A 27,944-nucleotide genomic window follows, 5' to 3' on the forward strand; every position below is an offset into this window, starting at 1 on the left:
ACCCTCATAGATAGATATAGCTCTGAGACTCATTGTATAAGTCAAGTCATGGTGTTGAGTGGTCAACTACAGGCTGGACGAAAAAAGATCGCAGTATATATAGTCGAGACCCATTCATATGGACAAAGTCGCGATGAAGAAGACCAGTGCAGCACGATAACAGGGAAGCATAAAAGTGAAAACAACATCTTCACATGCGCTGATATCCCTCAATACGCGCGCAGATCCATTCCCCATGTCAGTGAAGTTCCTTTCCTCGGGAGCAGAAAAGTGAGCGCATCCCCAAGAGACGATCCCGAGGTCTTGGCAGGATTGAAAAGGAGACCGGAACCCAAACATTTGTTACTAAACCCCGCGCATTACCCCGAGGATATCAATTCACTGTGTACCGCGATCTCGCAGACATAATTTCCACAGACCTTATTGCGATCAAGTGAAAGAGAAAAAGTGAAAGAGAAAAAAAAAGCAGCACTCACCATGGCGCAAGACCGCTCCAACCTCGCCTTCACCATCACCCACATGAACGCCAACCACCAAGATTCCCTGGCGTCCTACCTGCAAGTCTACTGCCACGTCTCATCTCGCGAGGCCAAATCCGCCCGGCTCGAAGACATCAGCTTGTCCGATCTCCTCATCAGTGCCAATGGCACCCGTTACACGGTCCCTATCGACCCGCCAATGGAGAGTTTCTCCGAGTCGCGAACCCGCCTGGTGGCCATGCACAAGGAGTGTCTGGAGCGACTAGGCCGGTCTGATATTACGATCAAGGAGTACCGCCGCCCGGAGGGCAAGGAGCTCCTTATTTTCGCCGTGTGTCTGGCTGGGCTGGTTGGGTTCTGCCGGCGCAGTAACTTCCTGCCCGGGTCACTGTTCTACGAGACGGTCGGGCTGAGCAGGGTTCCGGCGCTGGCGGAATTATTCTACAAGACGCAGCTGTTTGTGATCACCACGCTGGCGGGATCGCATATGGTCGAAGCTAGTCTGTTGACGGTGAAGCGGTTGAGACGGCATGGAGTGCCGGTGCTGTCGTTGGTGTGGTGCGCGTGGGTGTTGAATAATTTGATTGAGGGATTTACAGTGTGGGCGCGATTTGATCGGATGGTGATGGAGGAGCGGGCGAAGAGAGAGCATCGGAAGTAGAGGATAGGATAATGTACCGAATGGATTATACACTCCACCGCGTCTAAGAACATCGAAATCGAACAAATTAAACATGCGAGCTGAATGACCCAAAATGCGTATCGGCTTATCGGGGCTCGACTAGCGGCTGAGTCAGCTGGTCACGGGACAACGCTAAACCGCTCGCAGACTAGGGTAGTAGGGCAACTTCCACAAGCGAGCCACAGTGCGAAATTCAACGGAAGCCGACGACAAGCACTCAACTCCTTCGACCACCCAACGACCCTTGCCCGCTGCGTTCCTGGTGAAGGGCTGCAGGATTAGAGGTGAGTCTATTGCATCCAATCCGTCGTGATATCGATCCCTCTCCGTTTTCCCGCGTCGTCGACGGTCGGTGTGCGCGTGCAATCTACGATCGGTCTGGATCTCGAATCGGAGAAGCAAAAGAGATTCTGGGGAGCGAGGACGAGGAGAAGAACAGAAGCAGTGTTTGGTGCAGGGGAATAGCGACGACGACGACGATTGACAGGAAAAGAAAAAATTTCTTTCGCTTTTCTCTTCCACATCCGAGTTTCGCACAATTCCAGCATCGAGCATCGCCACACACCCACACAGACAGACACAATCAACAATCGCACGAACAACCATCCAACCACATAAGACGATCCGAGGGAGAAACGGAAAGAGGGATCATATCATCGATAACAGTCTACTGGGTGTGACGAAGAATCCCCGGCTAATAATCTTCATCTACAGTCCCCTCGAACAGCAAACATGGGTATCTCACGCGACTCTCGTCACAAGCGCTCGGCTACCGGCGCGAAGAGGGCCACCTACCGCAAGAAGAGGTATGCATGAGTTCCTATCGGGATTGAAAAATGATGGCCGCGACTGACGCACGACCAACCAACAGGGCCTTCGAGAAGGGTCGCCAGCCCTCCAACACCCGTATCGGTGCCAAGAGAATCCACCTTGTCCGCACTCGTGGTGGTAACCAGAAGTTCCGTGCTCTCCGTCTCGAGTCCGGTAACTTCTCGTGGGGTTCCGAGGGTGTTTCCCGCAAGACCCGTGTCATCGTTGTCGCCTACCACCCCTCCAACAACGAGCTGGTCCGTACCAACACCCTGACCAAGTCCGCCGTCGTCCAGATCGATGCCGCTCCTTTCCGTCAATGGTACGAGGCCCACTACGGCCAGCCCATCGGTCGCAGACGCCAGCAGAAGACCGAGACCACCGAGGAGAAGAAGTCCAACAGCGTTGTGAAGAAGCAGGCTGCTCGCTTTGCCGACCACGGCAAGGTCGAGTCCGCTGTCGAGAGACAGTTCGAGTCTGGTCGTCTGTACGCCGTTGTGTCGTCCCGCCCCGGCCAGAGCGGCCGCGTGGACGGATACATCCTTGAGGGTGAGGAGCTTGCTTTCTACCAGCGTGCTATCCGCAAGTAAAAAGGATACACGTTGTAAAAGGGTGGGATGGATCGGAGTTAGCATTTTCCAGATTTCCGCTGGTAGCTCTGAATTGAATGGATGAATAAATTATGTTCGCACGTACATGATACTACGTACCTTATTACTGTACTTGACTGTACTTGACTGTACTCGACTGTACTCGACTGTACTTTTGTATTTGTACATGCAACCGAAACCTGATAGAGTTATACTCTGTGACTATCGATGACGAAACCGCCCTACCCTACCAGTAGAGTATAGTATATTATTTACCCACTAACCCCATCCCCATCCTACTAAACCCCTCACAACACCACCACATCCCCATACCCCCTCACCACATCCCCATAACCACCACCAAACAAATCCCCAAACCAACCATACAACAACCACATCAGAAAGAAATAAACAATGAAAACCACCCTCCTCCTCCTCAGCGACACACACACCCTCCCCCTCACCCCCCACTAACCAGTTCCAACGCCTACCGCGACCCCCTCCCCCCATCCGACATCCTAATCCACGCCGGCGACCTCACCAAAGTCGGCTACAGACACGAACACCTCACCATCCTACAAACCCTGCTTTCGCACCCGGCGCCCCTGAAACTCATCATCCCCGGCAACCACGACATCACGCTCGACGAGCCCTACTACACGCGCATCGGGCACTACCGCCACAAATACCGCACCGATCATACAGCCCCGTCGGCGACATCAGGAAGCGAGAACGTATCCGCGGGGAAGGCGCAGCCGGGACGGGTGGAATCTCCGGCGGAGATAAAGGAGTTGTATACTGGGGCGGGGGCGCGGGAGAAGGGGATTAGGTATTTGGAGGAAGGGATGCATAGGTTTGTGTTGAGGGGGGGACGGGTGTTGAGGGTGTATGCGAGTCCGTATACGCCGGAGTTTTGTGAGTGGGCGTTTGGGTATGAGAGGGGGGAGGATCGGTTTAATTCCCCTGGGGTTGGTGAGAAGGAGCGGTTTCCGGTGGGGGTGAAGGTGCCGGTGCCGGTGCCGGTGGTTGGGGAGGGGGAGGAGATGGGGATGGGGAAGGGGAGGGATGAGGAGGGGGGAGGAGGGCCGGTGAATCCGGTGCCTGATTATCCGGGGGTGGATATTATGGTGACGCATGGTCCGCCGTATGGGATTCTGGATCAGGTGGTACCTGGTCATGTTAGTGTGGGATGTGAGCATTTGTATAGGGCTGTTAAGAGGGCGAGGCCCAGATTGCATGTCTTTGGACATATTCATGAGGGGCATGGGGCGGTGCGGAAGGAGTGGAGTTCCGGGAATGAGTCGATGATTCAGTGTGATAAGGAGGAGATGTTGGAGGAGAGGTGTGCTCATGTCGATGTTAGTGAGGAAGGTGGCAATCCGTTGAGGCCCGGGGCAGAGACTCTGTTTGTCAATGCCAGTGTTGTGACGGTGCAGTATCATGCGATTAATGCGCCGTGGTTGGTGGAGTTGGATTTGCCAGTCGTTGAGCAGGCTCAAGAGGAAGAATGATTGTGTGTGTGTGTGTGGCAGGAGGGAGACTGAACCTTGACGGTTTCAATTCAAGTACATACTTTACTTCTACAGATTGTCTGTCACCAAGTGATCTTCAATATTCTTGAATGCTCATATGCTACCTGTACAATAACACCCATCCACCTTGCGTCCTACCATCGGGCGAAAGAATAGTGTACAGACATGGCCAACAAACGAGAGTCCAACAAGAAGGAGAGAAAGGTAAGTAGGTATCTCACTAAAAGGTATATCATGCCTGGATATGTCGAAAGAAAGAATTTTTTTAAAAAAAAGTGTAGTGTATCCAACCAGAGAAGAGAATCAAGGACTGTGCAACCGGCCGGAAAGCAACGCTGCAATGCAAGACATGCCGATGTCGACGCTGAATGAAATATAATGCAAGTAAGATGAATGTCCAGACATTATCAAGAAGAGAAAGAAGACGAGGGAATCACTCCTCGTGCACGGGCGTCTCCGTCCGGAAGTCCAGACGGCTGCCCTTCCGACTGACGCCTTTAAGCAGACTGAACCGCTTCAATACCGAGTCCCGCCGCCCGCTGCTGTGGCTGACTGGGCTCGTAATTTCCGGACTGCGGATCGACGTCATGCTGCTCCGTGTCACCGGCCGTGGGTAGTCGCTGATCGAAGGGATCGTTGACCACCCACCCTTCGGACTCGTCACCGACGGCCGGTCGTCCGTGGATGTCCCATTGGTGTGGGAGGTCGTGCGACTCATGCTCTCGTGAGACTTGGCTGCCGTGTCGCGAGAAGCACTTCGGGTCCGTTGCTTCTTCCGGCTCTGGCTTTCTTCGGTCGCGCTGGGGCTGATCGACAACGACGATGCGTGCTTGTGCAGCACATCCCCGAGTCGGCTCCGACGCCGGTGGTGCGTATCCCGCGACTGAGTGGTCGTCCGACTGTGGATGGTGGCTGCATCATCCAAGTCCGCCGCCTCGCCGTTGACATGCTCTTCTGTGGCGGTGCCGTTGACCTTGCTATCAACTGGCCCCTTCGGGTCCTCTTGGACTGTAGCCACCGAGTTGCTCGCAACGTGGTTGGTGCGCTTGAAAGGGTTCATGACGCTGATGCGGTGGCTGACAGACTGCTTGGCCGAGTGCTTGCGGCTGTGGTTCTTTCGCGACGACCGAATCAGTTCCTGCTCGGGACTGAGCGCCCGCGAAGCCGGCTGCTTCTGGCGCTCTTCCAGTGACTTCGGGGTGCTTCGCCGAGGCCATTGGGGCGTTTCTTGTTCTGCCGGACGGAGAGAGGAGATTTCCGGTCCAAAGGCCTCTTCGAATCGGCGCATCAGCTCAGCTTGCGTAGCTTGATGTGCCGGGCGGTGGTACATGGCCAGAGCCTGCTTGATGGCCAAGGCATGGTCGATAAGAGCCACTGCCAGCGCGTTCTTCAACGGATCGGCCGGCTTCGGTGTCACTAAGCCACCCTCGTCTTCATCGTGCACATCTGACAAGAACTGGCGGTAGGCAGCAACGCAGTTAGGAGTCGCAGCGTTAAGTTCGAGCAACTGCTCCAAGGCCTCGGTAAGATTGTTCAAGCTCATGTCCTCACCAGAAGCGGCCCGACGTTGCAACATCGACAGCTCCTGCGTCTTGCGCCACGTCCGTTCGAGCGCAGTTTGCAGCGGCGACAGTGCCACTTCCTTAACCTCAACCACCTCACTTCTGCGGAGGATGTTCGGGAAAGGCTCCGCAGTGGTGTAGACCGTCTTCTCCACCCATTGCTCCCTCACGTCGGTGTCGCGAACGTGCCTCCGTAGGGTCGAGCTGAAGTGGCAGGGCTCAGAGACCAAGAGGTGGTCTCTGACGGACTGCGAGATTTTGGACCGCTGATAAACAGGATGATCCACGTCTCGATGGACGCTGACAGGGCTGATATGCAGGAATTGTCCTTCGTAATCTTGAATCTCGCCAGAAGACACGACCTGCGCAGCTGGGTGCTCTCTCTGCATGCGATCAATGAACGAGGCCATCCGTTCAGTTGGCGCACATTCGATGATAAATTCCTTGTCACGAAGAGTGGTGGAAAAGCCGAGTCCTTTGTATAGCACGCGGAAATACCGCGGGAACTGCTTGTCTTCCTTTGCAATGATGTCGTAGATCTTGGCCATGGAGCCGTGCGCTCTCGAAAGCTTGGCGAAATCAACCACGGTTTCCTCATACTGCTGCGCAAGTTCCTTGTAGCACAACAGTGCATGCGCCCAGGCTTTGGCATCCTCGAAATACTGAATAACCGCAAAGTATAACGACTCCTTTCTCTCGAAAGACGTCTGCTCGGGAAAAGCAGGGTTGAGTAGCTCAGGCAGAGTCCGCTTCGCATCCCAATCGTACAGGTCGGCGTGGAACTGGAGAGCCAGCCCGGCTTCGGTCAAATTGCCTGCTGCGGCTTGCACCTGGGCAAGTTCGTGGACATAGCGGATGAAGATATCCTCGCGACCCATGTCCTTCATGTACTTCATCAGTCGAAGCGTATGCAGGCTTTCGGCCATCGAGCCGCCTTGAGAGGCCACAAAGAGGTCGAGCAGCTCATCCACAGTCGCGATCAGAGCCTTGACCGCATTAGATAGGTCTTCATCAAACTCCGCGTAGCCTTCGAAGTGATCCGACAACTCCCCGATAAAGAGTTTCTGGACAACACTCTCACTCATATTCTTCCTCTTAAAGAGATTATCCAAACTGGAAATAACCTCCGTCTCGATTATGGACAGATCCTGGTTCAGCCCCCACTCGCTCAATATCATCGTCCGTAAGATGTCGACAGCCACGTGCCGTAGTCCTTCATGGACACTGAGGCAAAGCTCGATGATGGGTGCCACCAGGCCAGGAACATACTGCACCTGATAGCCACCCAGTTTGCTGAGCCCGTAGTGTTCCCTCTCCTCGTCAGTGGTCTCCCAGCCGATTGACTCCCAGCTGGAATGTAGTAGGTCTGCGCCCTGTTCCCGAACATCACCCGCGATCTTCCAGATGGCGCGGCGCTTCTGCTCCGGGTAGGTCTCCAGGGCGAGAGCGTCGCTCGAGACAACCTTGAGCAATGTCATGAAGAAAGTTTCCCAGAGTCTCGTGTCGAATGATTCTGCCTCCTCCGGGGATGGAAGGAATTCGCTGGTCAAGATGGAAGCCAGGTACTCCAGACTCTTGACAGTTGCCCGGTGGTTGTATACATGGACACTGAGCCAGCTTTCGGGATACGCTTCGCAGTTGAGAATCGAAGTATGCACTTCAAACGCCTGAGACAGGAAACTGGAGAGCTCCAATCCCTTCAGTCGAGGGCGCTTGGGGTTGGGTATCGTCGCCGCTCCCGCCAAAATCGCGGACAGCTCCACTAATGCTTCGTCGAACCTTTGGGAGTACTTGGAAGATTTCACCTGGAATGGGAAGGATTTGCTGAAAAGTAGAGAGAGGTAGCTCGTCTCTTCAACACCGTCGGGGATGATGGAGTAGTATGACGACACAATTCTCGGCACAAACTCATATAGATATGGGTCCGGCTGCTTCAACAGCTCTGCCACGATCGCACAGCACAGCCGGACTTGGTCACGATAGAGATCGGACACGGCACCTGTCGCACCCCAGTAGGGCGCCAACCAGCTGATACAGCTGGATATTAAACTCTTTCGCTCCGACCCGGAGCTGAATATCTCCAGCCGAGTGTAATGTTGAATGAGGACCAGTTTATAAAGAATCAGCATGCCCGTGACGTCCTTGCATGAGTCTATGAAGCTAAGAGCAATCATGATCATCTCGTCGCGACTGAGTACTTTGGAAAGCTCGGGCAGCCAGGTGTGGAAATGCTGGACAACAAGCGTCTTGCTTCCAATCATCGCCGGTGACGGATTCTTCATCAGAGCCTCCAGCGATTTGAATATTGTGTGCAGATCCCGATTGAACGTCGATTGGACCCTGGTAATGCCGATACCCTCCTCTTTCGCCTTCTGCTGTTGTCGGGCGTTGATGATGAACTTGAGGACATGGCGTCCTACTTTGAACGTCGCACGGAGATTACGGGACTGCTGAGCGTCGGAGCTAGACGGAAGAAGGCGTAGATAGCTTCTGACGAGACATGGGGTAGCAAAGGGGAAGTTGAACTGATTGTCGGCATAGTGATCAACCAATGGACCCAGGTTGAACCGCCGGTCGTGAACAATACCAAGAACCGTCACCAGATTGTTGAAGATCAGGTCCTCGTACTCTTCGTTGCCTGCATTCTCCACCAGAATCCCAAATAGTGAGTCCAAGACGCTGCTGAGCTGCTTGACAATCTCAATTTCCGGCACGAAGAGAACCCGCTTGAGGGTATCTAATACTTCATTCACAGGTCGATCCCTCCAGTTCAACAGACTGAGTATAACTTGGTCCTGGGAATATTCCGTGCTACACAGATGTGTGTCCAGCCGCAGAGTAGCTAAGGGACCGGTGATTGCCTCGTCTTTCGCCGACTCATTCTTCCCCAGCGAGCTCCATGGCAGGGACAAATAGGCCCCTTTGCCATTCTCAATATTCGACGTACATTTGTCGTAGGCGTGCAACAGAAGGAAATGGGGTCCGTCTCGCATGAAGGCCTGGTTGTCCCAGAGTGGCATCCAGGCGAGCGCAAACGGAAACTCGGGAGCATCCGCAATACTCATGATCAGATGTGACCCCGGGATCTGATCCGTGGGTATGTTAAGGCGAATAGTTTGGTTCCAAGGGGCTCCTCTGTCGGCGATTGTGGTTCGCCATGCTGTCTGTGCCGCGTGATTGGACGAGGGGAAGACACACCGATCTACGCGTACCCCGGATGATGTGCGAACTTCAAGAGTCAACTGCAGATTGCGAAGGCCGGTGTGCGCTGGGACCGGAATTTGACCAGAATGAGGATGTGAAAGAAGCGCTTCAGGAGGGAAGGTGGCGTGGGTAATAGTCACGTAAATATCAGATCTGGGTTTGGTTGGGGCCTGCGAGAAGCCGATCCTCCGGGTCTGAATGACGTTGTGCAGAGTCGTGGGGTTTCTTCGGACTAGAGAATCTGCGTCCGGGTCCGCATGTGGATAGAGGTGAAAATGAAGTCGGGCAGCCCGTTGAGACCGCACGTACTTCCCACTAAGGCTCGGTAACAAAAGGCGAATTACTCCATCAAACCCTTCATCACGCCCCTCTTTGTCCTCGCTTTCCTCGGACGGAGACCAGATATTGATCACTTGCTCCGCATCCTTCTCCTGACGTAGGATCTGGGAAACTTCGAGGAAGCCGACTCCCACCGTCCGGATCTGAGTGGTCTCTTTGGTTGATTGACTACCAGACCGTTCCTTGGTGATGGTGCTTGTGCTACTGCCAGAAGACTGAGGCGGGGCCTTACTCGACTCCTTGGCCTGCTCCGGACTTTGGATTCCGCGCGGCTTCGAGGTCCACATCATGCTCCGGCGAGTCCTGAGGCTTCCTTTGACTGATTGATTGACCCCGGTTGCCTGCTTGCTAGCGGAGGAGCTGTCCCGCGAGATGGACGACCTTGGCTGGGCCGCGACGCTGGCCACTGACGCAGTCTCTGGTGCACGAACCGTAACGATTAGATATAGCTTTGGACCGTTTGCAGAGCCGTCGCCAAAATCCGTGCTGCTCAAGTCGGTGAATAGCGTTTTCAATTTGGCGCTCTGCCCCATGCTCGCAAACCTTTCTGGTGAAGGAATGTCCAAGACGTAAGTTTCCGACAGGGGCACAAGAGCCCCCGTTTCCGACTGAGAGCAGAGGTAAACAGCCAATGTCACCGGCCCGGGCGCATGCCCAGAGACGGCATTGACTTCGAGCAGCAGATGATGGAGTGCAGTCACATCTGACTGCTGCGTGGGGCTGCTGTCTAGCATGCCCATCTCGGACTGTAGCCTTGCCAATTCTATGGCCGAATCATCCCCAGTGAGTAGACGACCTCTTTGCTGAGGATCTCTCACAATTATCTCCCCACCCAATGCTTTATTCCCGCGAACGAGTTTCCACACCACCTCTTGTCGTAGCGACTCCTTCTCCTGTGCGGTTAAAACATTGTACAAAAGTTGTCGCCTTGCAAAGTCGAGTTCCTGGACAATCTTCGACATTTCTTCCACCGTGACGTACTGGCGAGAGAGCAGGAGCTGATGTAGGTTGGTAGAATGCCATTCGCGGAGACATGATGCGATTTCATCGACGAGTGGTTCTGAGAGCGAAGTGGGTGTTTCATCGCCAATCTTGAGCATTGGCACAGGGGCGGCTGGTTTGGGCGCGTCGGGGTCTCGAGGAGCCACGTTGATGGGAGAGAGCACCATAGAATTTGTCCTGAGGAGATCCCTCCGAGGAGTGCGCGGGCTCCCCGGGCTTCCACGACCGTCCTCATCCAGCTTCTGGATAAAGATCTGAGACGGCTTTCCTTTCTTCGCGATTACGACGTTAGATACTTCCCCAAATGTGTTTTCATCATCTTGGAAGGAGGCCATGCTATTGCGCACCTCTCCCTCCACGCCGGCCGTCAGGGCCATGCTCGATCGGTCGCCATTTGTGATCGTCTTTTCGCCATCGCCTAGCACTTCACGGATTTCGATGCAATTTCGGGGAAAGATGCCCGAAAAGACTCTTGCTTCAAGGGTTTGACCCTTGGTGCTCGTCAAGCCCGCCAACAAGGACGGTGGAGCGACGAGGTAACCGCGGTACCACTCCCCATTGGCGCCACCTTGCTCAATTATATACAGCTCATCGCCAAGCTCCAGAGGCAGATCGGCCGGGGTCGTCGGCTGGAAAGGATAGATGGCGACAGCGAAAGCGATTCGAGGCAGAGGCCGCCAGGGCATATCTGCGATCGAGGCGGCACTCGAGAGCACACCCCGCCGCGGTGTTCGTCACAATGGTCGCGTGAGGAATGCAGGAGGACCGGCGAAGCGGGGTTGAAGAGGGGAGGGGTCAGGGAATTTCTGCTGATCGATCGGCCGAGGCGCTACATGCAGGTGTCCAAAGAGAGGAAAGAGAGAAATGTAGGCGGGTTCCGAGATGCGGAGTGCGAATCGGTGATGCCTGGCGGAAATGGTGTCTTGCTTTTAGTTCGGGGTAAGGGGTACGGCGGGTTCACTATATGGCCATCACGAAATGTGCGGTTAGTGAGAGGTATTCTAATAAGCGAAACGTAGGCGTGCTTGGGTTGCGTGTCAAGGCCAGACGGTCATGATAAGCGGAAGACGAAATCCATTCAGGAGCGGCTGTCGCAAAGGGTCTCAGCGGCTGGAAATACCGCCGCAATTGGTGAGAGCACTCTTTAATGACGGTGCTAGTAATTGTGGCCATAATAACCGCGACCAGAAAAGCACCACTAAATGATTCTCCAAGCTTCTGTCTTCCTTCGACATTTTTGTCGGTGCCTCCTAGCAGTGGAATGGGAGTGGAGCCGAGGGAGTTGTTCACTTGGCAGGAACTGTGGAGAAGGCACACAGATGAAACGAAGGGGGGGGAGGAGGGGAGAGCTTACCAAGAGCTAGAGGAAGTATGGGTAGATGGATGGATAGATAGATAGATAGAGATGTGGGAGAGAGGAGGGAGGAGGAAGGAGGGGGAGGGGTGGAATGATGGAATTGAACAGGTGGAGGAGAACAAGTCCCGCAGAAAGAGGGAGAGAGGAGGGAGAGAGGAGGGAGAGAGAAGGATGATGATCGTAGGGCCGATGATGCTGGCTGGGCTGGGATGGGAATGAATGGGAGGGAGGAGGAATCGGGGCGGGAGGCGGAGAGGACGCCCGGGAGCCTGAGGCCGGAGCGCATACGCAGCCTGAGGCTAGACTCTCTCACCAGGTCGGACCGGCGTGGAGGACTCGACTAGCAGCCTCCGGACCTGTTGATTAACTTTAATTGATCGCTATATTGGCCTCGTAATGCCTCCTCTTGGGGTCATGGTTTTGAGCGTGATTTCTATGCTCTCCTTTTTACATTCCCATTTCCATGGAGGTGGTCTCCGGCGCCGGACAGGCAATCAACGGGATCTGGCACACTATGCAGCCCATCCATGGGTCCAGTTGGACCGATCGATGCACCGGTGGGGAGGATGCAGTTTGTATCCAGGTTTCACCAGCACGTTTACTCGGTTTGTTTTCTACTTACCCAGGGACCTCTACCAAAAACGGCCATTTGGCGAAAAAGCAGGGGGGGAAACCCACCTTTTCCCGTGGCCATATAAATAGACTACTAGACAGTAGATAGGCATGTAGAGAAGACTAGAGACAAAGCAATGCATCTCCATCGACTCCGTATCGAGGAACATTGTCCAGACAGGAAGCGGACCGTCCGAGGTTCTTCACCAATAGCTATAACGCCTTGCCATTAATTCCTGACTAGGCGACTGCTAGGCCGGCTGAGTGGCTGACATGTTTAATTTGGCCAGCACAGACCCGGCGGCGTGGCCCCTGAATCCAGGGCCAAAATGGAGATGGGCCAGCCAGCTGCTGACTGGCCCGCCCGCCGGGGCCTAGCACTGGGCCGCTAATTTGGCCTGTCCAAGTGCCCTCACCTTTTCTTTTTTGGGGGGTGCTCTCTGTCTCGCTCGGGTGAAGATCGCCCTTCCAGGATTCTTCCTTCATCGTTCGTCGCTGCTGGCCTCGGGATTACTTACCTTCCCCCCCAACTCCAACATATCGGGACTGAGAACTGAAGGGATTCCATCAAGTCCTCCCAAATCCCCCAAACCACATCTCCCGACTGCGCCCGCATGGGGGCACTGTTCCTACACGTCTTCCGTTTCAACGTCGGTTACTTTGTCCCACCAGGAAAATGTAGTGCGACCTCAGCAGTCAGGTTACCATTACCTTCCTCCCCTTTCTTCCCCCTCATGGACCACGGGCTACAGATACATCAACAGGTATAAGTACTTAGACAGAATGCGAGAAGGAAAAAGAACACAGGAATGCGAATATCCAACCCATGCGCCTGTTCTATGATGCGCAAAACGAAATGCCCCATCCTCACCATCCAGCAAGGTGCAACTGACAGGTATTTTATGCATGGGCAACCCCTTCAAGAGACCCCAGCCACAAGTTGAACACGAAAGAGACACCGCTCTTCACCTCTGGAACATGGCAATGGCGTCCTCCTTGCGCCACTCCAGCTCCAGCTGGCCTTCATACACCGCATCAACAACGCGTCGAGTCCGATCATATGCTTCCCCATACCGGCCCTCGCACTCCCGGAGCACCTTCAGCACCAAGCTTCGGCTGAGGCCGGGATCATCCGCGTCACCAAAGTGCTTCTCCACCCGCTTTTTCAGCATTTCGATTCCTCGCCGGATTTCCTTTCCGTCATACGTAGCCAATACCTTCTTCGCAACCGACCGTGAGTGGCTAGGTCGGCTGGCAATGTCGGCAGGGTTGATGCCCGTCTTCACTAGATTCTCCACCGACTCGATAAACTCGAGCAACTTGCCTAGCGGTCGGTGGATGACCGAGTCAAGGTACAGTGTCATATGCTCCTGCATGTCTTGGTGCGCCCGATCTCGCCAGCGTTCCAGGACAGGAAGACCCCGAACATCGACCTCCTCAATGTAATGGTTCATATTTTCAATCAGGAGGATGTGGTAATTGAGGATTTCCTTGTCTTCCGGATCGCCCGAAGTAGCGGCTGCGCCCGTGGGTTGGCCCGGAGCCTCCTTGGCGATGAATTTGAGCGACTCCCACATGGCGCGGTTGATGCGATCGTAGGCATCGTTGACGTTGACTCGGATGTCGTAGAATTCTTGCGACAGCATGTTCTCCACGGCCGTAGAAAAGTGGGGGAAGACGCGGATGAACGAGATTACTCCCTTTCTCTTGTTCACCTTGACCTTGGTCTCCTCGATACCGCGGATCTGGTCATCTACAAATCGGTTGAAGAGGCCAAGCAGCCGGGAGTGTAGCTTTTGAAGTGAGTGGATAATGAAGTCTTGGTTGGTATCGTCAAACTCGGAAATCGCCTTCTCGATGGCCAGTAAGATCCCAATTCCTTGTCTGTATCACGGAGTTAGTCTATTGTCAAACGAGCACCAACAGTTCCCAACTTACAGCGGGTCGGCTCTGATGGCCCAGTCCACAAGGTTTTGCATATCCGTCGGCCAGAACGCGAAGAGTTCGTCCAGAATCTGTTCGACCTTCTTTGCCATAGCGCGGTCAGGATCGTGCAGCTGCTTAGATCCGAAATTAGGAATTCTGCGCTCATCGGGAGCGCCTGACATAACAAGATCGGGAAAGTCGAGAGTAGAAAGCGAGTTGAGGTGGAAGAAATGGACGATGAAATTTTGCTCTTCAGAGATCATGTTAAGAGTTTCATGAAGGGTACCGGCAAATGCTTCACACGGCTCGAGCTTGCCATGCTGCTTGTCCCCAGAGGGAAGCTTAAGACCTGCCGCTGCTCGAATGGTCTTGCCTCTTCTCACGGTGAGCTTGCGCGCCGCCATGGTGATGCCTTCAGATTCTTTCTCCTTCTCCTGGTGAGTAAAGAGAAGTTCCTGCTCCTCTCCACTGGACTTCCTCGCTGTCTTCCTCCATGCCAGGTTGTTGTCCCGGAAATCATTTTGGTAGGGGTGCTTAGCCTGTTGCTCGTAGAGGTTGATGAGCGCGTGCCACTCCCCGGAACTGACTTCCCGTGCGAAGAGTATCACTGCATGATACTGCCACAGTTCGCGGCGGCAGTAGCCTCGGGCTTCGCTGTCGAGCTTCAAGGGATCCTTCTGGCCACTGGCTGCCGCATCAATTCTCTTCTGTTCCGCCACCTTGTAGGCAATAGCCATAAATTGTTTAAGCCGTTGTAAGAACACACGACCATGTGCACGGTACTCTTCCTTCTTCTCTTTGATTGCACGCATTTGTCCAATTTCTGTATCGGCATATACGCCCAGGCTACCGTGGTCTCCGGCCGCATCAGCAAGCCGCCTCTTGTTGTGCCATATGTCAGAATCGATCATCAACATCGCCTTGTACAGTGTTGTTAAGGCGACCTCGGTATCTCGCAAACCATCGGGGTTACTCAGTGACGATTCCTTCAATGCCCGTAGATCGTCTGAAGAGATGGACAGAGTCTTGAGTAGATTTTGCAGCTCATTCTGAAGCAACTTCTGGTTGGCCGTTTGCACCTGGAGACCCTGCGACTGTGTTTCTATGTATGCAACATCATCGTTAAGAGTCTATAATGCAGTTAGCAAATATTGAGATGAGAAAAGGGAGAGGTAGAGCCCCCCCCAAAAATATTTGGCAACTTACGTTGAGCTCGTGGGAGTACAGAGTGAGAAGATTATCCAGCTCTTCACACTCCTCGACTGTCCTGTCGATGAGTTTCGCAAGTTGATCGATCTTGCCCTCCTGTTGTTCAAGGTTACCAAGCCAGCTGGTAGCCTCCACACGCCCGATTTCTCGACGAATATCTGCCTCCAGATCTTCAATCTTCTTTTCATCACCGAGCCGCCCGTTCCAGCCAAGGTCAGTCAGTATATCATCAAAGTCTATGCCGCGCCCCACAAGAATGGTGGGATTGATTCCAAGCGTTTGGCAGTACTTGATCGTGTTATCTTCATGACGTCTGCGGCGACGGTCATGAGGTGAAGGGGACACAGATCTCGACCTCTTTGCATCGACCTTTACAGCAGCCCTTGACGTATCCCTTGGCTCTGCGGACGTCTCGGTTGAGCTGATTACAGGTTCAACAGGAGCAGCCTGGGTTACTTCAACCGTGGGCGGTTCGATTGTTGGAGGAGCAGAAGGCGGTGGCACCGGTGGTTGTACTGGCTGCTGTACTGGCGGCTGCACCTCCTTCACAGGGGACGACGATAGAATTGGAGGCGTTTCAGTATCCGGTGTTTCAGGGGAGGTCACTGTGTTTTCGCTGTTCGTCCGGAGCAGGGATGGAGCGGGAACCACGCTGGTAATACCGTCCGGTTCATCTGCCGCAGCCTTCTGCTTCTTTGCAGCTGCCAGAAGTCTCTCACCAGCACCTCCCGGCCTCGGCTTGAAGGCCCCATAGGCAGTGGCAGCTTTGCGGAATGCACCTACAACATCCTTGCTCTGCTTCTTTTTGATCATGGGCCCAAGTCCAGGACGATGTGCATCAGCTTCATCTTCTACAGGCTCGACGGCTTCCGGAGCGCTAGGGGGTGGTGATGGTACTTCAGTTTCTGCCACTGGTTCAGCAGGCTCTGGGACCTTTATGGGGGCCGGCAATGTCGGAGCTGGCAATATGGGAGCTGTGGCCGCTGGTGTCTCAACAGGCTTGACGATAGGTGATGCCTTGTTATTTGCTGAGGAGCCTGGTGTGAGTGCTGCTGGTACCTCAACGACGGGGGTACTAATGAAGCTGCTCGGGGCTTCAAGCTCCTGGGGCTCTACCCGTGTCGGCGTAGCCACTGGCTTTTCGACTGTTTCTCTCAAAGGCGACCTCGGACCCACGCTGCTTGCTGGACTATGCATGAATGTGAGGTTTTCTCCAGAAACAGACCCTGGTGTTGTAGGCCGAAGACCATCCTTACTGCGACTTGTATGGAGACCATGGGTACGAAGCGTAGGCCTAGGCTCGATGCCTGCCCGCCCGTCGCGCGAGGATGACGGTCGGGAGTCCGGGAGGTTACTCGCTGAGCTGACCTCCTCAAAGCTGCCATTCGGCCGTTCCCGCTGACCGGCAACAGAGGCGGCCTGCAAGCTAGATGGGAACTCCCTATTCCTCGGTTCCGGTGGAGATATTATGGGGACCGTCGGCACTCTGTTTTCTAGACGTTCGGCTGCGCGTGGGGGTGGTTGTTCACGTTGGTCGGGAGGTCTCGGTGGCGGGTGTTGAGGTGGGCTGAACGGTGGAGTACCACTTTTACCAGACTGGCCGGTCGATGGTCTCCCCAATTGATCGCGACTTCTTTGAGCTCGTAGGACATGTTCCTCTGGAGGTGGTCGCCTCGGTCCATCACGGCTAGGCGCACGGCTAGAATATGGTGATTGAGGCCGGCTGCCTTGGGAAGAGGGGGGCCGCGGGGGAGGGAGAGTCACTTCGGGGCGCGGGGGTCCTGGAGGAGGCCCTTTCGGAGCTGGCGGCCCTGGGGCTGTTGCACCAGCAAGCAGCTGACGCTCACGCTCATCGAAGCCGATCAGGGTCGGTATCTTGCCGCCGGTGTATTTTCTGTAGATCTTAACCAGGCTGCCGATGAAGAACTCCTTCTCTTTGGAGGTCCGTGCATGCCAGTAGTAAGGCTTTCCCACGGTGACCACAAATCCAACACTTCCAGCCCACTGCTTGTACTGTTGTTCCAACGGCGAAGATGCTATTAAGGCATTGTAAGACTGGATCGAGGAGAGGTCATCCAGCATCCACGTCTTGCCAATGGAGAACGTGCCATCGTTGTTTTCCCGCGCCTTGTGCATGCGCACTCTGCCGGACCGTCTGACCGCAACAATAATCACTCGGGGTTTCTTGTTCTCAGGCGGCGAATTGGGTGGTGCGGGGGTGGACGGATATGCCGCATCTTCCAGAATGCGGACATGTGTTATGTAGGACTCGACCACTAGAACCGGGAGGGGAACAGTCAACAGGACACTCTACAAGCGGCGCCATGGGGCAATGCACGTACGAGAAGCATCGCTGTCTTTCTTGCCGAAGCAGCTATGCATTATCCGCCTCTTCTCATCCTCGAATTTCTCGGCCCTCGACATTGTGCCATCCCCCGGTCCGGCGATACCGCCATTGCGACCATCACCAGCTCGACGGGGATCTCTTTGGGGCGGCACCTCACCCGGAGGAGGGCCCCGCATGCGATCACGACTACTCATGGTTGATATTCAATCTCCGGAAGCCTGGATCACGCAGGGAGTGCCGGGCACCCAGTGGACATGGTCGAGAAGGCTGGCAGGGATCACACGGGGCGCGCGCCGTGGGTGAGAGCGGATGGTCTGTTAACCGGTAGGCTCCGAAGAAAAAGGAACGTAATTAAGGAACAAGGACTTCGAGAGATGACGGCGCCATAAACGATTTGGCGCAAGACCGAGTTTCAAAACCAAGGGAAGGTGGTGGAGGAGGAGGAGCCAGAGAGTAGGATTAGGTCATTCTTTAGCCACTACAGAGCATGGGCGGCAGCGGATACGGAGCTAGTCTCGGAGTAGCAAGTGTTACTGACTCTATAGCAGGCACTCCACGCAGGAACACTCACAAGACACCAGGCGAGAAATGCTAGCGGGAAACTGAGATCCCCACAGTTCTCAATAATAATGGCTTGCAGTGTCGGACTCCTAAGCAGATTCACCCAAGGCCATATCAAAACAACAACCCTGTCCTCAGGCATCCACCCCATACCAGCACAATTACGTAATTTTGTACATAAGTCTGGCATGCTCCACTCGTGTCAACTGTGCATAACGGTCATGCAGGAGAAACCAATGCGGTTTCAGCCAACATGACAGGAGGCAAGTTTCATCTAGAAGTCACCTTGTCTATCACCTGAGCTATTTTGATGTCAGGAGGTACCTAGACAGGTGCTCTACTTCTATACATGTACCATGTATCTACGCTTTATCCAAAAATGGCCTCACACCGTCAAAACCCAGGTCATGGTTTCTCGTATCCTCGAGATTACCATTCACTTACTTTGTGTAACGATGTCTGATGAACTCATGTGTAACTGGACTGACACCCAATCCTGCACTACGACCGAACCTATTGGAAAGCCGGCCACATTTGAATACTCTCCGAATGATGCCACGACGTCGGTGTCACACACTCGTCCCGGCTTGGTTGCAAGAGGTTTGATTCCTTGATGATTTCCGGAGACTCAGGCATCAGGGGCACTTTTGGCAGTAGAACGGGATATTGAAACATTATTCATGTTGAGATATGCCTGCAGCTATTGGGCTGCCGCATTGGACGTTGCTATTACATGGTCCGGGACTATAAACAACAGAAGAAGATGGTCTAGAAAGGGAGGGGTTCACTATTCACCATGTTGGAATCCCGAGCTGATTGAATTCCACGCTTTCTATACATTGGCATTCATTCAATAAACTCGACTTCCTTGTTTACCTGCTCATGACTACCAGAAACAGTTTCGCCCACCAATTCATCTACCAGGCACTACCACCAGCCCTTATATAACTTATCTACTACCAGTTTCATCATCAGATATTCGTGCCATTCGTCCTACCCGCTATAAGTAAACACAATTTCCTATGTTCGAGCATCAAGAGAGGCCATCAGTGAACCTAGGCATCCTCCGAAGGCCGGGAGAGAGAGAAACATATACCGGACCGGAGAATGTCGTCCTCTTTCCTCCCCACCACCCAACTGCAATCAGAACAACAAACCCTGTGATGACCGCACTGACATAATTCATTTCATGCACAGTGGTCGGTACACGGAGAGGGAAGCAAAAGAAAATCAGGATAACTGTCACCCAGAGTACCGACACCGCGTTGCAGATTGTTCCCAGCCGCTTCCCCATCGCGAAGGACCTTCTGGGAAGAGCCAAGTCGCGTCCACGAAGCAGCACAATTCCTTGCGGAATAACGTAACACACGTTGAGAATGATAATGGCCAGTGAGATGAGACTGTTGAAAGCTGTCGTCGAGACAATATATATTAGCCCGTACAAGATGATGAACAAAGCCGCAGCCACCGTGGCATTCAACGGCACTTCGTTAGTGACCCTGGCAAAAAAAGGAGAGAAGGGAAGGCCGCCAGATCGGGCAAATGAGTATGCAAGTCGTCCGGTTGTAAGAAGGCCCGATAAGAGGGCAGCGCCGTAGAGAAAGATGATCCAAGAAGTGAAGAAGGTGGCCACGGACTGACTGGAGGTGGCTTGTAGGTATGCTGTATATATTGGGATGGGAGAGGAAGAGACGGCACCGAGGTCCGTTGTACAGAACAGAAGGGCTATCGCCCACGGGACGGTAGTAATGATGCCTGTGAGTATGGTGGTCATCATGGCTCGAGGAACATTGCGGCCGGGGTCCGGGACTTCCTTTTTCAAGGACCAATTATTAACAGAGGGGAAGGATAAATTCATAGGACAGAAGAAAGGGCTGGCTCACATCGGCGATATGGGTGACACTATCCATCGCTACGTAGGAGTACATGCAAGTCCCGGTGCCTATCATGAAAGCTGTTCCGTCGCTCCAGCCCGTATGGTTTTCGTAGACAAGAAAGACCGTATGCGCGGATTGCTTGTGGGCTTGCATTGCCAGCACCGTTATAAGACTAGCGAGGAAGACGAGCAAACTGCAAATAAAGAGGAAATCTTCTAGCCGAGGGATAGCGCGAGGCAGCAAGCAGACAATTACTGCGGAGAGGAGGACCGTCAGAAGGTAGATCAGGTAGATGCGCCAGGTCGTTTCGGTAAAGCTCGGGTAGTGGATGGCAACCAGGCTGCTGATCATTTGTGCTTCTCAACCGATTATCTCGAGTCCGGGCGAGAACAGGTCAAAATGAAAATGAAGGCAAGGCTTACCACAGATGATTGCGCCGGATGCAGTCCCCGTACACCAGGAAATCACACTTAACCAGCCAACAACAAAGGTAACTAAGGCACGATGCTTGGGCCACGAGACCATGAAAGCAAAATGATAGGGGCCCCCGCTGGATGGGAATGCAGATGATAGTTCGGCAAATCCAGCAGCTACGGAGAGCATCATGGATGCGGTCAACTCTCTCCCCAGTCCCCTCTAGTAAGACAGGGGAAGCTCACTGATGATACAACTAGCGATCGATGCAATAATGAGACCGAAGAATGCCGTCGGACTCCCTCCCATAATCAAAGGAGTCGATAAGACACCTGAGTAGCCTAGCCATGAGTTGGTTATACTGAAGCCTAAAGCAGCAGTCGAGAAGAATGTAAATTGGCGAGGGAGTTCCGCACGGGGGGTGCTTGTGTCTGTGCCTTCAGTATCGGCCATCTTAAACTTCACACAGAGATATGCCAAATGTTGTCTGCTGTTATATAGACATAGCCGATGAATTTCCTCATGATGAAATCACCGATTAAAATTGAGGTCAAGTTAAAGTGATAAGTGATAGGAACTGTTGATTTTCAGAGGCTAATGATGCACTAGACTAAAGATAGGACTTACGAAATGTTACCTTATTATCAACAACCAATGGCTTAGCTGGGTTCCCCCAGATACTTCTGGCAGATCTGCCTATGGGGTACGTACGGTGACCACTCAATCCCAGGCCATGATGTCGGCGAGAATCTGACGTGTCTAGAAGAAATCTCCTGGGTTGCACGCGCAAGAATGCAGCCTTCTTGGTCCATCCATACAGTCGACAAAATTCTGGGCAGGTCAATTATTGATCGCCAAAGCTTCGACTTTACCCAACTCGGATGCCCAGGCATGACAATGTCGCCAGTGACAATCAGAGAATGCCAATGTCGCACCACAATTTACAATTGCTTTTTATAGAGTGTGTCACATACAATGTGACTAATCTCAGGTTGTTTCACCAGGTGCCCATGACTTATTTTATCGAGAATCCGCTTGGAATACGCGTAATACATGGGGCACATTGACCCCTGAAATTCAGGACGCGATGAAGTGAACAGGATGATGACGGACCAATGAAAGTACCTAACAGAGTCCCATTTGTTTGCAAGGCCGGTCCCCGGCAGGAGGCCACGGAAGAATGCGATGGACAACCGTCAGGAATTGAGCCCTCATCTCACCTCGAGCGAGTGACCGTCGATGTATACGATTTCCACTTTGGGAATAGCGGGAACGGCACCGTCGGTAACTTGCATCTCATTTGAATCTCACCTCGCCAGCGCCTTCGCTGGGAGACTTCAAGAGCAAATGGACGTTGTCGTTCTCGCTAAGTAGTCCTTCGTAACCGCCATGTCCGAGGTGGATTCTACCGCAAGCATAGCAGCTTCTCGCCAGCTGGATGACCTTGCTCCATCCCAGCTGCTGCGCTACCTTCCGGATTATCAGGTCGTGGTTTGCACCGCCTGCCAGTATGCTGTCCAGCCCCATGGCATCCTGCGTCATCTGAAAGACATCCACCACATACTTCGTGGCCGCCGCCGCAAGTATTCTCATTACGTCGCTAGCCTATCCCTCAGGGATCCTAAGGACGTTCTTCCCCCTAACCGCGCGGATCAGTTCCCCGTCCCAAATCTACCGGTCGAGCCCGGTCTTCAATGCTTGTCGCGCGGCTGTTTGTATTTATGTGCCTCAGTGAAGCGCATGCAATCTCACTGGAGATCTGAACATCGACGAAGGGGAGACGATGGCAGAGACTGGCGTCCGGTTCCCATACAGACCTTCTTTCGCGGCAATCTTTTGCGCTACTTCACCAGTCAAACGACGTCCTGTTCTATTGAGCCATCCATGAATACCCCGCAATTCAACAACCTTGGAGCAAGTCTAGACTCCATGGACACTGCTCTCATGGACTACTATCTCCGACACACCTATCAGAGTTTCACCACTAATGAGGAGACGGATAAAGTCTGGCGCCTAATTGTTCCTTGTCTGGCGCAGCAGAATAGTTTCCTCTTGCATGGCCTGTTGGCCTGTACAAGCTTGCACCGGGCGTATATGAGCCCCGGACGACCAGATCAGGAGAAGGCATTCCTTTTGAGAGCATACCGCCATCAGGACACTGCCCTTTCGCAGTTTCGGTATGCGATCCAGCATCCCACGGAGGATAACTGCAACGCCATCCTAGCTTTCGCATATCTGCTAGTGGTATACTCTTTCGCTGCCGATCGACCCGAATGCCCAGAATCAGTGTGGAGAACAGACTCATTGTTCTTAGTCGACCACAGCGGCGGCGAAGACGCTGAGCCTGGTAGCATTCTTCGCAGCTGGCTATACTTTCTCCGCGCTGGCTGCTCTATGCTATGCGATGTGTGGGAGCAACTGCAAGAGAGCCCTGTCCGAGCGCTATTGGAGGCTTGGGACATCGAACTCGGTGATGACCCAGACCACTCGTGTCTGAAGTGTCTCTTGTCCGTAATTCCCAATGAATCAGCTGCCACTGGTGACATCGGCAATACCAGTGAAAGTAATTCCCCTTGGACAGAAGAGGTGACGGTCATATACCGACAAGCTGCCTTTGAACTCAGCCGGTCGTTTGCGTATGTGCGCGCCCGGCGCGAATTCCTCACTACCTGGGATATTCTCCGAATATGGCCCATGAAGGTGTCGCTAGAATACATGTCCCTTCTCCATCAGGGACATCCCGGAGCACTGGTTCTGCTGGCACATTATTGCATCTTACTGAAACAGATGGAGAAACACTGGTACTTTGAAGGGCGCGCGGCTTCGCTAATCCGCGTCATTCAGAGACAGCTGACTCCTGGCTGGCACTCCTTCATCCAGGAGCCATTGACGATGGTTCTCGGATTAGCTGAAGAGGAAAACTCGCATAGAGGCGATCGGTCCTCCCAAGCAAGCGTTCTCTCGGGGTATGCTATGCCAGATCTACCAGATCTGACATTCTGGTCATGAGTTGTATCATCGTAGCACTCACAAGCGTCACAGATACTAGCAACGGACTGGCATCATGATACAACACAGATCATTCCTTAGAAAAGCTGATACGGATAGAGTTGGCCTGGCCTTGATATCAGCCTATTTATGCTCGTGCGACACAACGATGCGGGACATTCAAATAGCCCAAACCACTCATGATCTCTTATCCTTAGTCCCTGGCACGTGATATAGATGCCATGTGACTTCAGACTTCACGTGAGCCCCACCACGAAAAGTTAGCCAAGCAATCACAGATCGTGAAATTGCTGACCGCCTTCCGAGTTCCCCGTTCCTTTTTCTTTTTCTTTTTTTTTTGCATCGCCGATTAAGGGAACCTTGAAAACCTCCGCACAAGTGCTCTCGATTTATCGGACAGTTCACAGTCTCTGTGTACAAGAACGTCACAATGGCCGCTCAGAAAGGAAAGCAGGCGAAGCCTGCTAAGGTTTCCAAGGGCAAGAAGACTGTAAGGCAAAACGACCGACTTGTTGACTATGCGGGATAGCAACTAACAAATACCTTCAATCCATTAGGCCGCTCCTCCCGCCCAGCTTGTCGCCGCGATCTCTGCTTTCCTGAAAGAGTCTGGGTTCTCGAAGACGAAGGACGCTTTCGTTAAAGAGCTGGATAACAAGTCGATCGACTCCGATGCGAAGAATGTCCCGTCTCTACTCGAGCTTTTCCAGACCTGGGAGAGCCAGTCCCAGTCCTCCGAGAAGTCTTCCTCTAGCTCCTCGGACGAATCCGGTTCTTCGAGCAGCGAGAGCGAGAGCGAGAGCAGTGACAGCAGCTCCGATGAGTCCAGCAACTCCGACGTTGAGATGGACGATGCACCCAAGAAGCAGGCCAAGAGCTCTTCTTCCTCCTCCTCCTCTTCTTCCTCGTCAGACTCCGACAGCGACTCTGATGATGAGAAGGAGACTCCCGCCCCTGCTGCCAAGTCCCAGGGCACCAAGCGCAAGGCTGAGTCCAGCTCCTCCGAATCCGACTCAGACTCCTCGTCCGACGAGGCTCCGAAGTCGAAGAAGACCAAGGTCGTTTCCGAGAAGGAAGAGTCAGAGTCGGAAGAGGAAGACTCTTCCTCCGAATCTGAGTCTGAATCGGACTCCTCCAGTGATGAGTCTAGCTCATCTTCGGACTCGGACTCTGATTCTGACTCCGATTCCGACTCCTCTGACGACGAAGACGACAAGAAGGCTCTGAAAACCGCCACCAAGACTCCTCTGCCCCCGTCCGAATCCAGCTCCAGCGGCTCCCCTTCCTCTTCGGACGACTCCGACAGCTCTCCCCAGAACTCCGACAGCAGCGGAACCGTCAGCAACTCCGAACCTGTCCAGGAAACCTACTCCAGCAGCGCCAGCCCTGCCCCCGGTAATGGTTTCCCCAAGAAGAAGCACGTCGGAGCTCGTCCCACCCCCCTGGCCGTGTTGAGTGAACTCCCCCACGACCACCCCTCGAACGAATACATCCCCTACGCCTACGCCGAAAACGCCTGGAAGGACCTGTCGGTCACCCGCGGCAAGGGCTTCACCAAGGAGAAGAACAAGAAGAAGCGTGGCTCCTACCGGGGTGGTCCGATCGACATCTCTGGCGGCAAGTCCTTCAAGTTCGATGACTAGATCTTTGCCTTCAAATGATCAAGTCTCCTTGAGTTTCTTCCACCCCCGCCCATATCCAACGATGATATAAGGCCCGGGCCAATCATGCATACCCACGACACCATATACTCGGGCATGGTAAACAAAAGTTTCGGCACTTATGATTCCATCCATAGATCTATATGCCAAATTCTAGATGGGTCCCTGAATTATTTTCTACAACAGCAAGGCGCTAATGGAGCCCGGTCGGATTGTTTCCTCTTCTGCTTTATATGTTTTTGTTCCCTTCGGCTGTATCTACTATCTACCTACCTACATCATCTAGATTTCTAAGAGAGATGTTGAACGTGTATTCACCTTTCTTTCCATATATTATTTCAGTGTAATGTACATCCATATCCATGACTATAACCACCGTAGATCGTATCTGAACGTGAAGCGCTCCCAGAACCTGATCCCAACATCAAATATCTAGCCGGCCGAGGCATGGTATTTCAACCCAGATCGGAACCCACGACGAAGACAGGATAGGATACTACATTTGATCGGCCCGCCTCCAAGCACCCGGCTTCTCGAGTCTTTGCCAGCGACGATCCCATCCCGTGACCTGTTCACTCACGAGGTCATCGTCCCCGATAGAGCGAAATGTCTGCTGCGTGCGCAAGGTTATAGAGGCAGTCGTGTTCTCGGGACGCTCGTAACCTGATAACTCGAGGATTCTGTCTGCGCGGCGGGCGCGGCTGTGCGTGTTCAGGTCGATGGAGAGCGGGTCACGGTACCAGTTTTTGCAAGGGCCATTGAGGTCATCGGTGGAGGTGAAGTCGAGTCTTACGACGCCGTCGGCGACGCCGGTGTAGATGGTTGATGAGGAGGGGGAAGGGGAGGTCATGCTATAGATTGCGCCGCGGTAGGAACGGGTGCTTTGATTGCGGGCTCGGGTGCGGCTGGTGGGGGGTTGGGCGGAGAGGAAGACTGATATGTCTTTGCGGGGATAGGTGATGCTGGAAGAATTGGTGGTAGAGGTGAGGGATAGATTAGAGAGGCTATCTAGGATGGGTTTGTTGCGGGGAATTGGGGAAGGGCGTGCGTCGCGGTAGCTGTATGTTTCTTGCTTGGGCATGCGGAGGTCGAAGATCTTGACTAGGGCATCGCCGCCGGCGCCGACGACGAAGCGGTCGTGCCCGAAGGGGTGGACGCAATAAATGGGGTTTTGGTCGGTGGTGTCGCGGTAGACCTTTTCGTATTCCTTGTCTGAGCGGAGGTCGTGCAGTCTGGGTGATGTTAGTGGTGGGAGAGGGTCATGGAGAGGAAAGTCCATACCTCACGGCTCGGTCACCCCATGCTGCGAGGAAAACCTGTCCGGTGGAATCGAGGGGAGCGATGGCATTGACGTTGGATTTGATGGGGGTGTGGAGGTTGAGTCTCTCGAAATCCACTAACTCCACGCTGAGCTCGCGCTCCAGTGATAGCCGTTCTGGAGCAACGGTGGAAATGGCAATCGCATCGTGAATCCGACCTGTGCTGACCGCGAATAGGCTGGGCGAGAGAAACTTGGAGTATTTGTTGCGAGCGGCATTGCCAGTATCAGTGCTGGGGTCAACACTGAGACGAGCGAATGGCTGGACTTTCTCCTCCTCAGACGTGGTGCTGAAGAAGACAATCGATCCATTACTCAAGTGGGCAGACAAGATCGGGTCCGCTCCATAACTCAGATCAGTGCTTTCAATGCCTAGTCCGGATGTCATGAACTGCTGTTTATATTCATGAGAAGCTCCATCGGGGTCGATCGAGAGATGGAAAAGCTCGCCGCGCACTCGAGCAAAGATGATATGTTCATTCTGGGGTTCTTTAGCACGGTGTTCGGGACGCAAAAGGTGGACGCCGCAGATATCATCGTGGCTGCTGGTGTGGTCCAGGTCGTTGAAAACCACCCATTTTCCCTGTGGGCCAGCGCTGGGCTGTGTGATTCGCAGGACTAGCTCATCGGCTGCACCCCAGGCAAGAACTTCTTTTCGGTCGTTCCAGGCCGAGCTATTCCAGACTTCGTATGAACACAAGGCAGGACGGTATCCATGCGTTGGGTTATCGCCTCGCAGAGACTGATGTGACCCGACCTTGACAGCCTCCGAAGCCGGAACGACAAACCTCCCAATGACTGCATGTTTGTCCAGCGCTCTAGAGCGGGAGGTAAGTGCCTGGGCAGCTTCTCTCCAGATCTCCGGAGTCCCAACGCCGGGGAACCTGGTCTTGACAAAGGCACGGAAGATGCGCCAATTCTCTGCAGCAACGATCTGGTGCAGGCGTTGACAAGTCCTTGACAGGTTCACCAGCGCACTGGCAGATGGGAGGTAGCATGCAATGAGCTGGATAATCTCCGGGGGTAGGTCTGTAAGCATTGTGGAGGACTGTGCTGAAGCAGACAAATCACAGGAATGACGTAAATAATCAAGCGATCTAGAAATAGCTGAGTGAGGGTTGTATCTAGAGGAAGTCCCCACGGCGATTCAGGACATTGTGCGTCCGGTCAGTCGCCGCGGTGATCTTCAGAAGCGGGCGAAGCCATCAACGCGACCCGTGCATCGGCATCCTTGGAAGGGAAAGATGATTGCCACAGACAAAGAACTGGTAGGTAGAAAGCAGGCCCAGTTTGACATAGATATATCTATAAATTCCCGCGACAATGACACGGAATGGCGGTCATGAAGAGTGAAGAATGAAGAGTCGGCTAGAGGGCCCTTATGTCATCCTCGGCTGGCGGGCTTATCTTATCGGGCCCCCCGCGGTCTCATCGTCTTATCGGGTCGGTCGTG

The 27,944-nt window shown here is 53.7% G+C and overlaps 8 protein-coding genes across 8 annotated transcripts; 4 read left to right on the top strand and 4 right to left on the bottom strand.

Annotated features, from left to right (window-relative positions):
- Positions 1 to 363: 363 nt before the first annotated feature.
- BO94DRAFT_530280 (DUF2470 domain-containing protein) lies at positions 364 to 1,204 on the top strand. Its single transcript, XM_025610647.1, has one exon. It carries the CDS (start codon positions 478 to 480, stop codon positions 1,138 to 1,140), a length of 663 nt encoding a protein of 220 aa, XP_025472310.1. The 5' UTR covers positions 364 to 477; the 3' UTR covers positions 1,141 to 1,204.
- Positions 1,205 to 1,893: 689 nt separating this feature from the next.
- Positions 1,894 to 4,072, top strand: BO94DRAFT_552442 (40S ribosomal eS8 domain-containing protein; the record flags this gene model as incomplete). Its single annotated transcript, XM_025613598.1, has 4 exons — positions 1,894 to 1,967; positions 2,033 to 2,557; positions 3,040 to 3,533; positions 3,645 to 4,072. 4 exons carry the CDS (start codon positions 1,894 to 1,896, stop codon positions 4,070 to 4,072), a joined length of 1,521 nt encoding a protein of 506 aa, XP_025472311.1.
- A 454-nt stretch (positions 4,073 to 4,526) lies between these two features.
- BO94DRAFT_455359 (guanine nucleotide exchange factor DCK1) lies at positions 4,527 to 10,886 on the bottom strand (the record flags this gene model as incomplete). Its single annotated transcript, XM_025607651.1, has 2 exons — positions 4,527 to 5,027; positions 5,067 to 10,886. The coding sequence occupies 2 exons, from the start codon at positions 10,884 to 10,886 to the stop codon at positions 4,527 to 4,529; spliced, it is 6,321 nt and encodes a 2,106-aa protein (XP_025472312.1).
- A 1,949-nt stretch (positions 10,887 to 12,835) lies between these two features.
- Positions 12,836 to 18,070, bottom strand: BO94DRAFT_562244 (GTP-Rho binding exocyst subunit SEC3). Its single transcript, XM_025614274.1, has 4 exons — positions 17,647 to 18,070; positions 15,302 to 17,580; positions 14,108 to 15,225; positions 12,836 to 14,053 (listed from the first exon to the last, which is right to left on the bottom strand). The coding sequence occupies exons 1-4, from the start codon at positions 17,843 to 17,845 to the stop codon at positions 13,135 to 13,137; spliced, it is 4,515 nt and encodes a 1,504-aa protein (XP_025472313.1). The 5' UTR covers positions 17,846 to 18,070; the 3' UTR covers positions 12,836 to 13,134.
- A 1,175-nt stretch (positions 18,071 to 19,245) lies between these two features.
- On the bottom strand, positions 19,246 to 20,956 carry BO94DRAFT_562245 (amino acid transporter; the record flags this gene model as incomplete). The annotated part of the gene is made up of 4 exons (XM_025614275.1): positions 19,246 to 20,025; positions 20,096 to 20,445; positions 20,512 to 20,679; positions 20,749 to 20,956. 4 exons carry the CDS (start codon positions 20,954 to 20,956, stop codon positions 19,246 to 19,248), a joined length of 1,506 nt encoding a protein of 501 aa, XP_025472314.1.
- Positions 20,957 to 21,835: 879 nt separating this feature from the next.
- On the top strand, positions 21,836 to 23,757 carry BO94DRAFT_530288 (uncharacterized protein). Its single transcript, XM_025610648.1, has one exon. It carries the CDS (start codon positions 21,893 to 21,895, stop codon positions 23,510 to 23,512), a length of 1,620 nt encoding a protein of 539 aa, XP_025472315.1. The 5' UTR covers positions 21,836 to 21,892; the 3' UTR covers positions 23,513 to 23,757.
- Positions 23,758 to 23,865: 108 nt separating this feature from the next.
- BO94DRAFT_619974 (nucleolar and coiled-body phosphoprotein 1 family protein) lies at positions 23,866 to 25,517 on the top strand. The gene is made up of 2 exons (XM_025616904.1): positions 23,866 to 24,002; positions 24,070 to 25,517. The coding sequence occupies exons 1-2, from the start codon at positions 23,943 to 23,945 to the stop codon at positions 25,153 to 25,155; spliced, it is 1,146 nt and encodes a 381-aa protein (XP_025472316.1). The 5' UTR covers positions 23,866 to 23,942; the 3' UTR covers positions 25,156 to 25,517.
- On the bottom strand, positions 25,506 to 27,822 carry BO94DRAFT_506608 (F-box/WD repeat-containing protein). The gene is made up of 2 exons (XM_025609578.1): positions 26,455 to 27,822; positions 25,506 to 26,405 (listed from the first exon to the last, which is right to left on the bottom strand). Exons 1-2 carry the CDS (start codon positions 27,528 to 27,530, stop codon positions 25,670 to 25,672), a joined length of 1,812 nt encoding a protein of 603 aa, XP_025472317.1. The 5' UTR covers positions 27,531 to 27,822; the 3' UTR covers positions 25,506 to 25,669.
- Between the last annotated feature and the right edge of the window lie 122 nt (positions 27,823 to 27,944).

This window comes from Aspergillus sclerotioniger (genome assembly GCF_003184525.1).
Source record: "Aspergillus sclerotioniger CBS 115572 chromosome Unknown BO94scaffold_2, whole genome shotgun sequence".
NCBI lineage: Eukaryota > Fungi > Ascomycota > Eurotiomycetes > Eurotiales > Aspergillaceae > Aspergillus > Aspergillus sclerotioniger.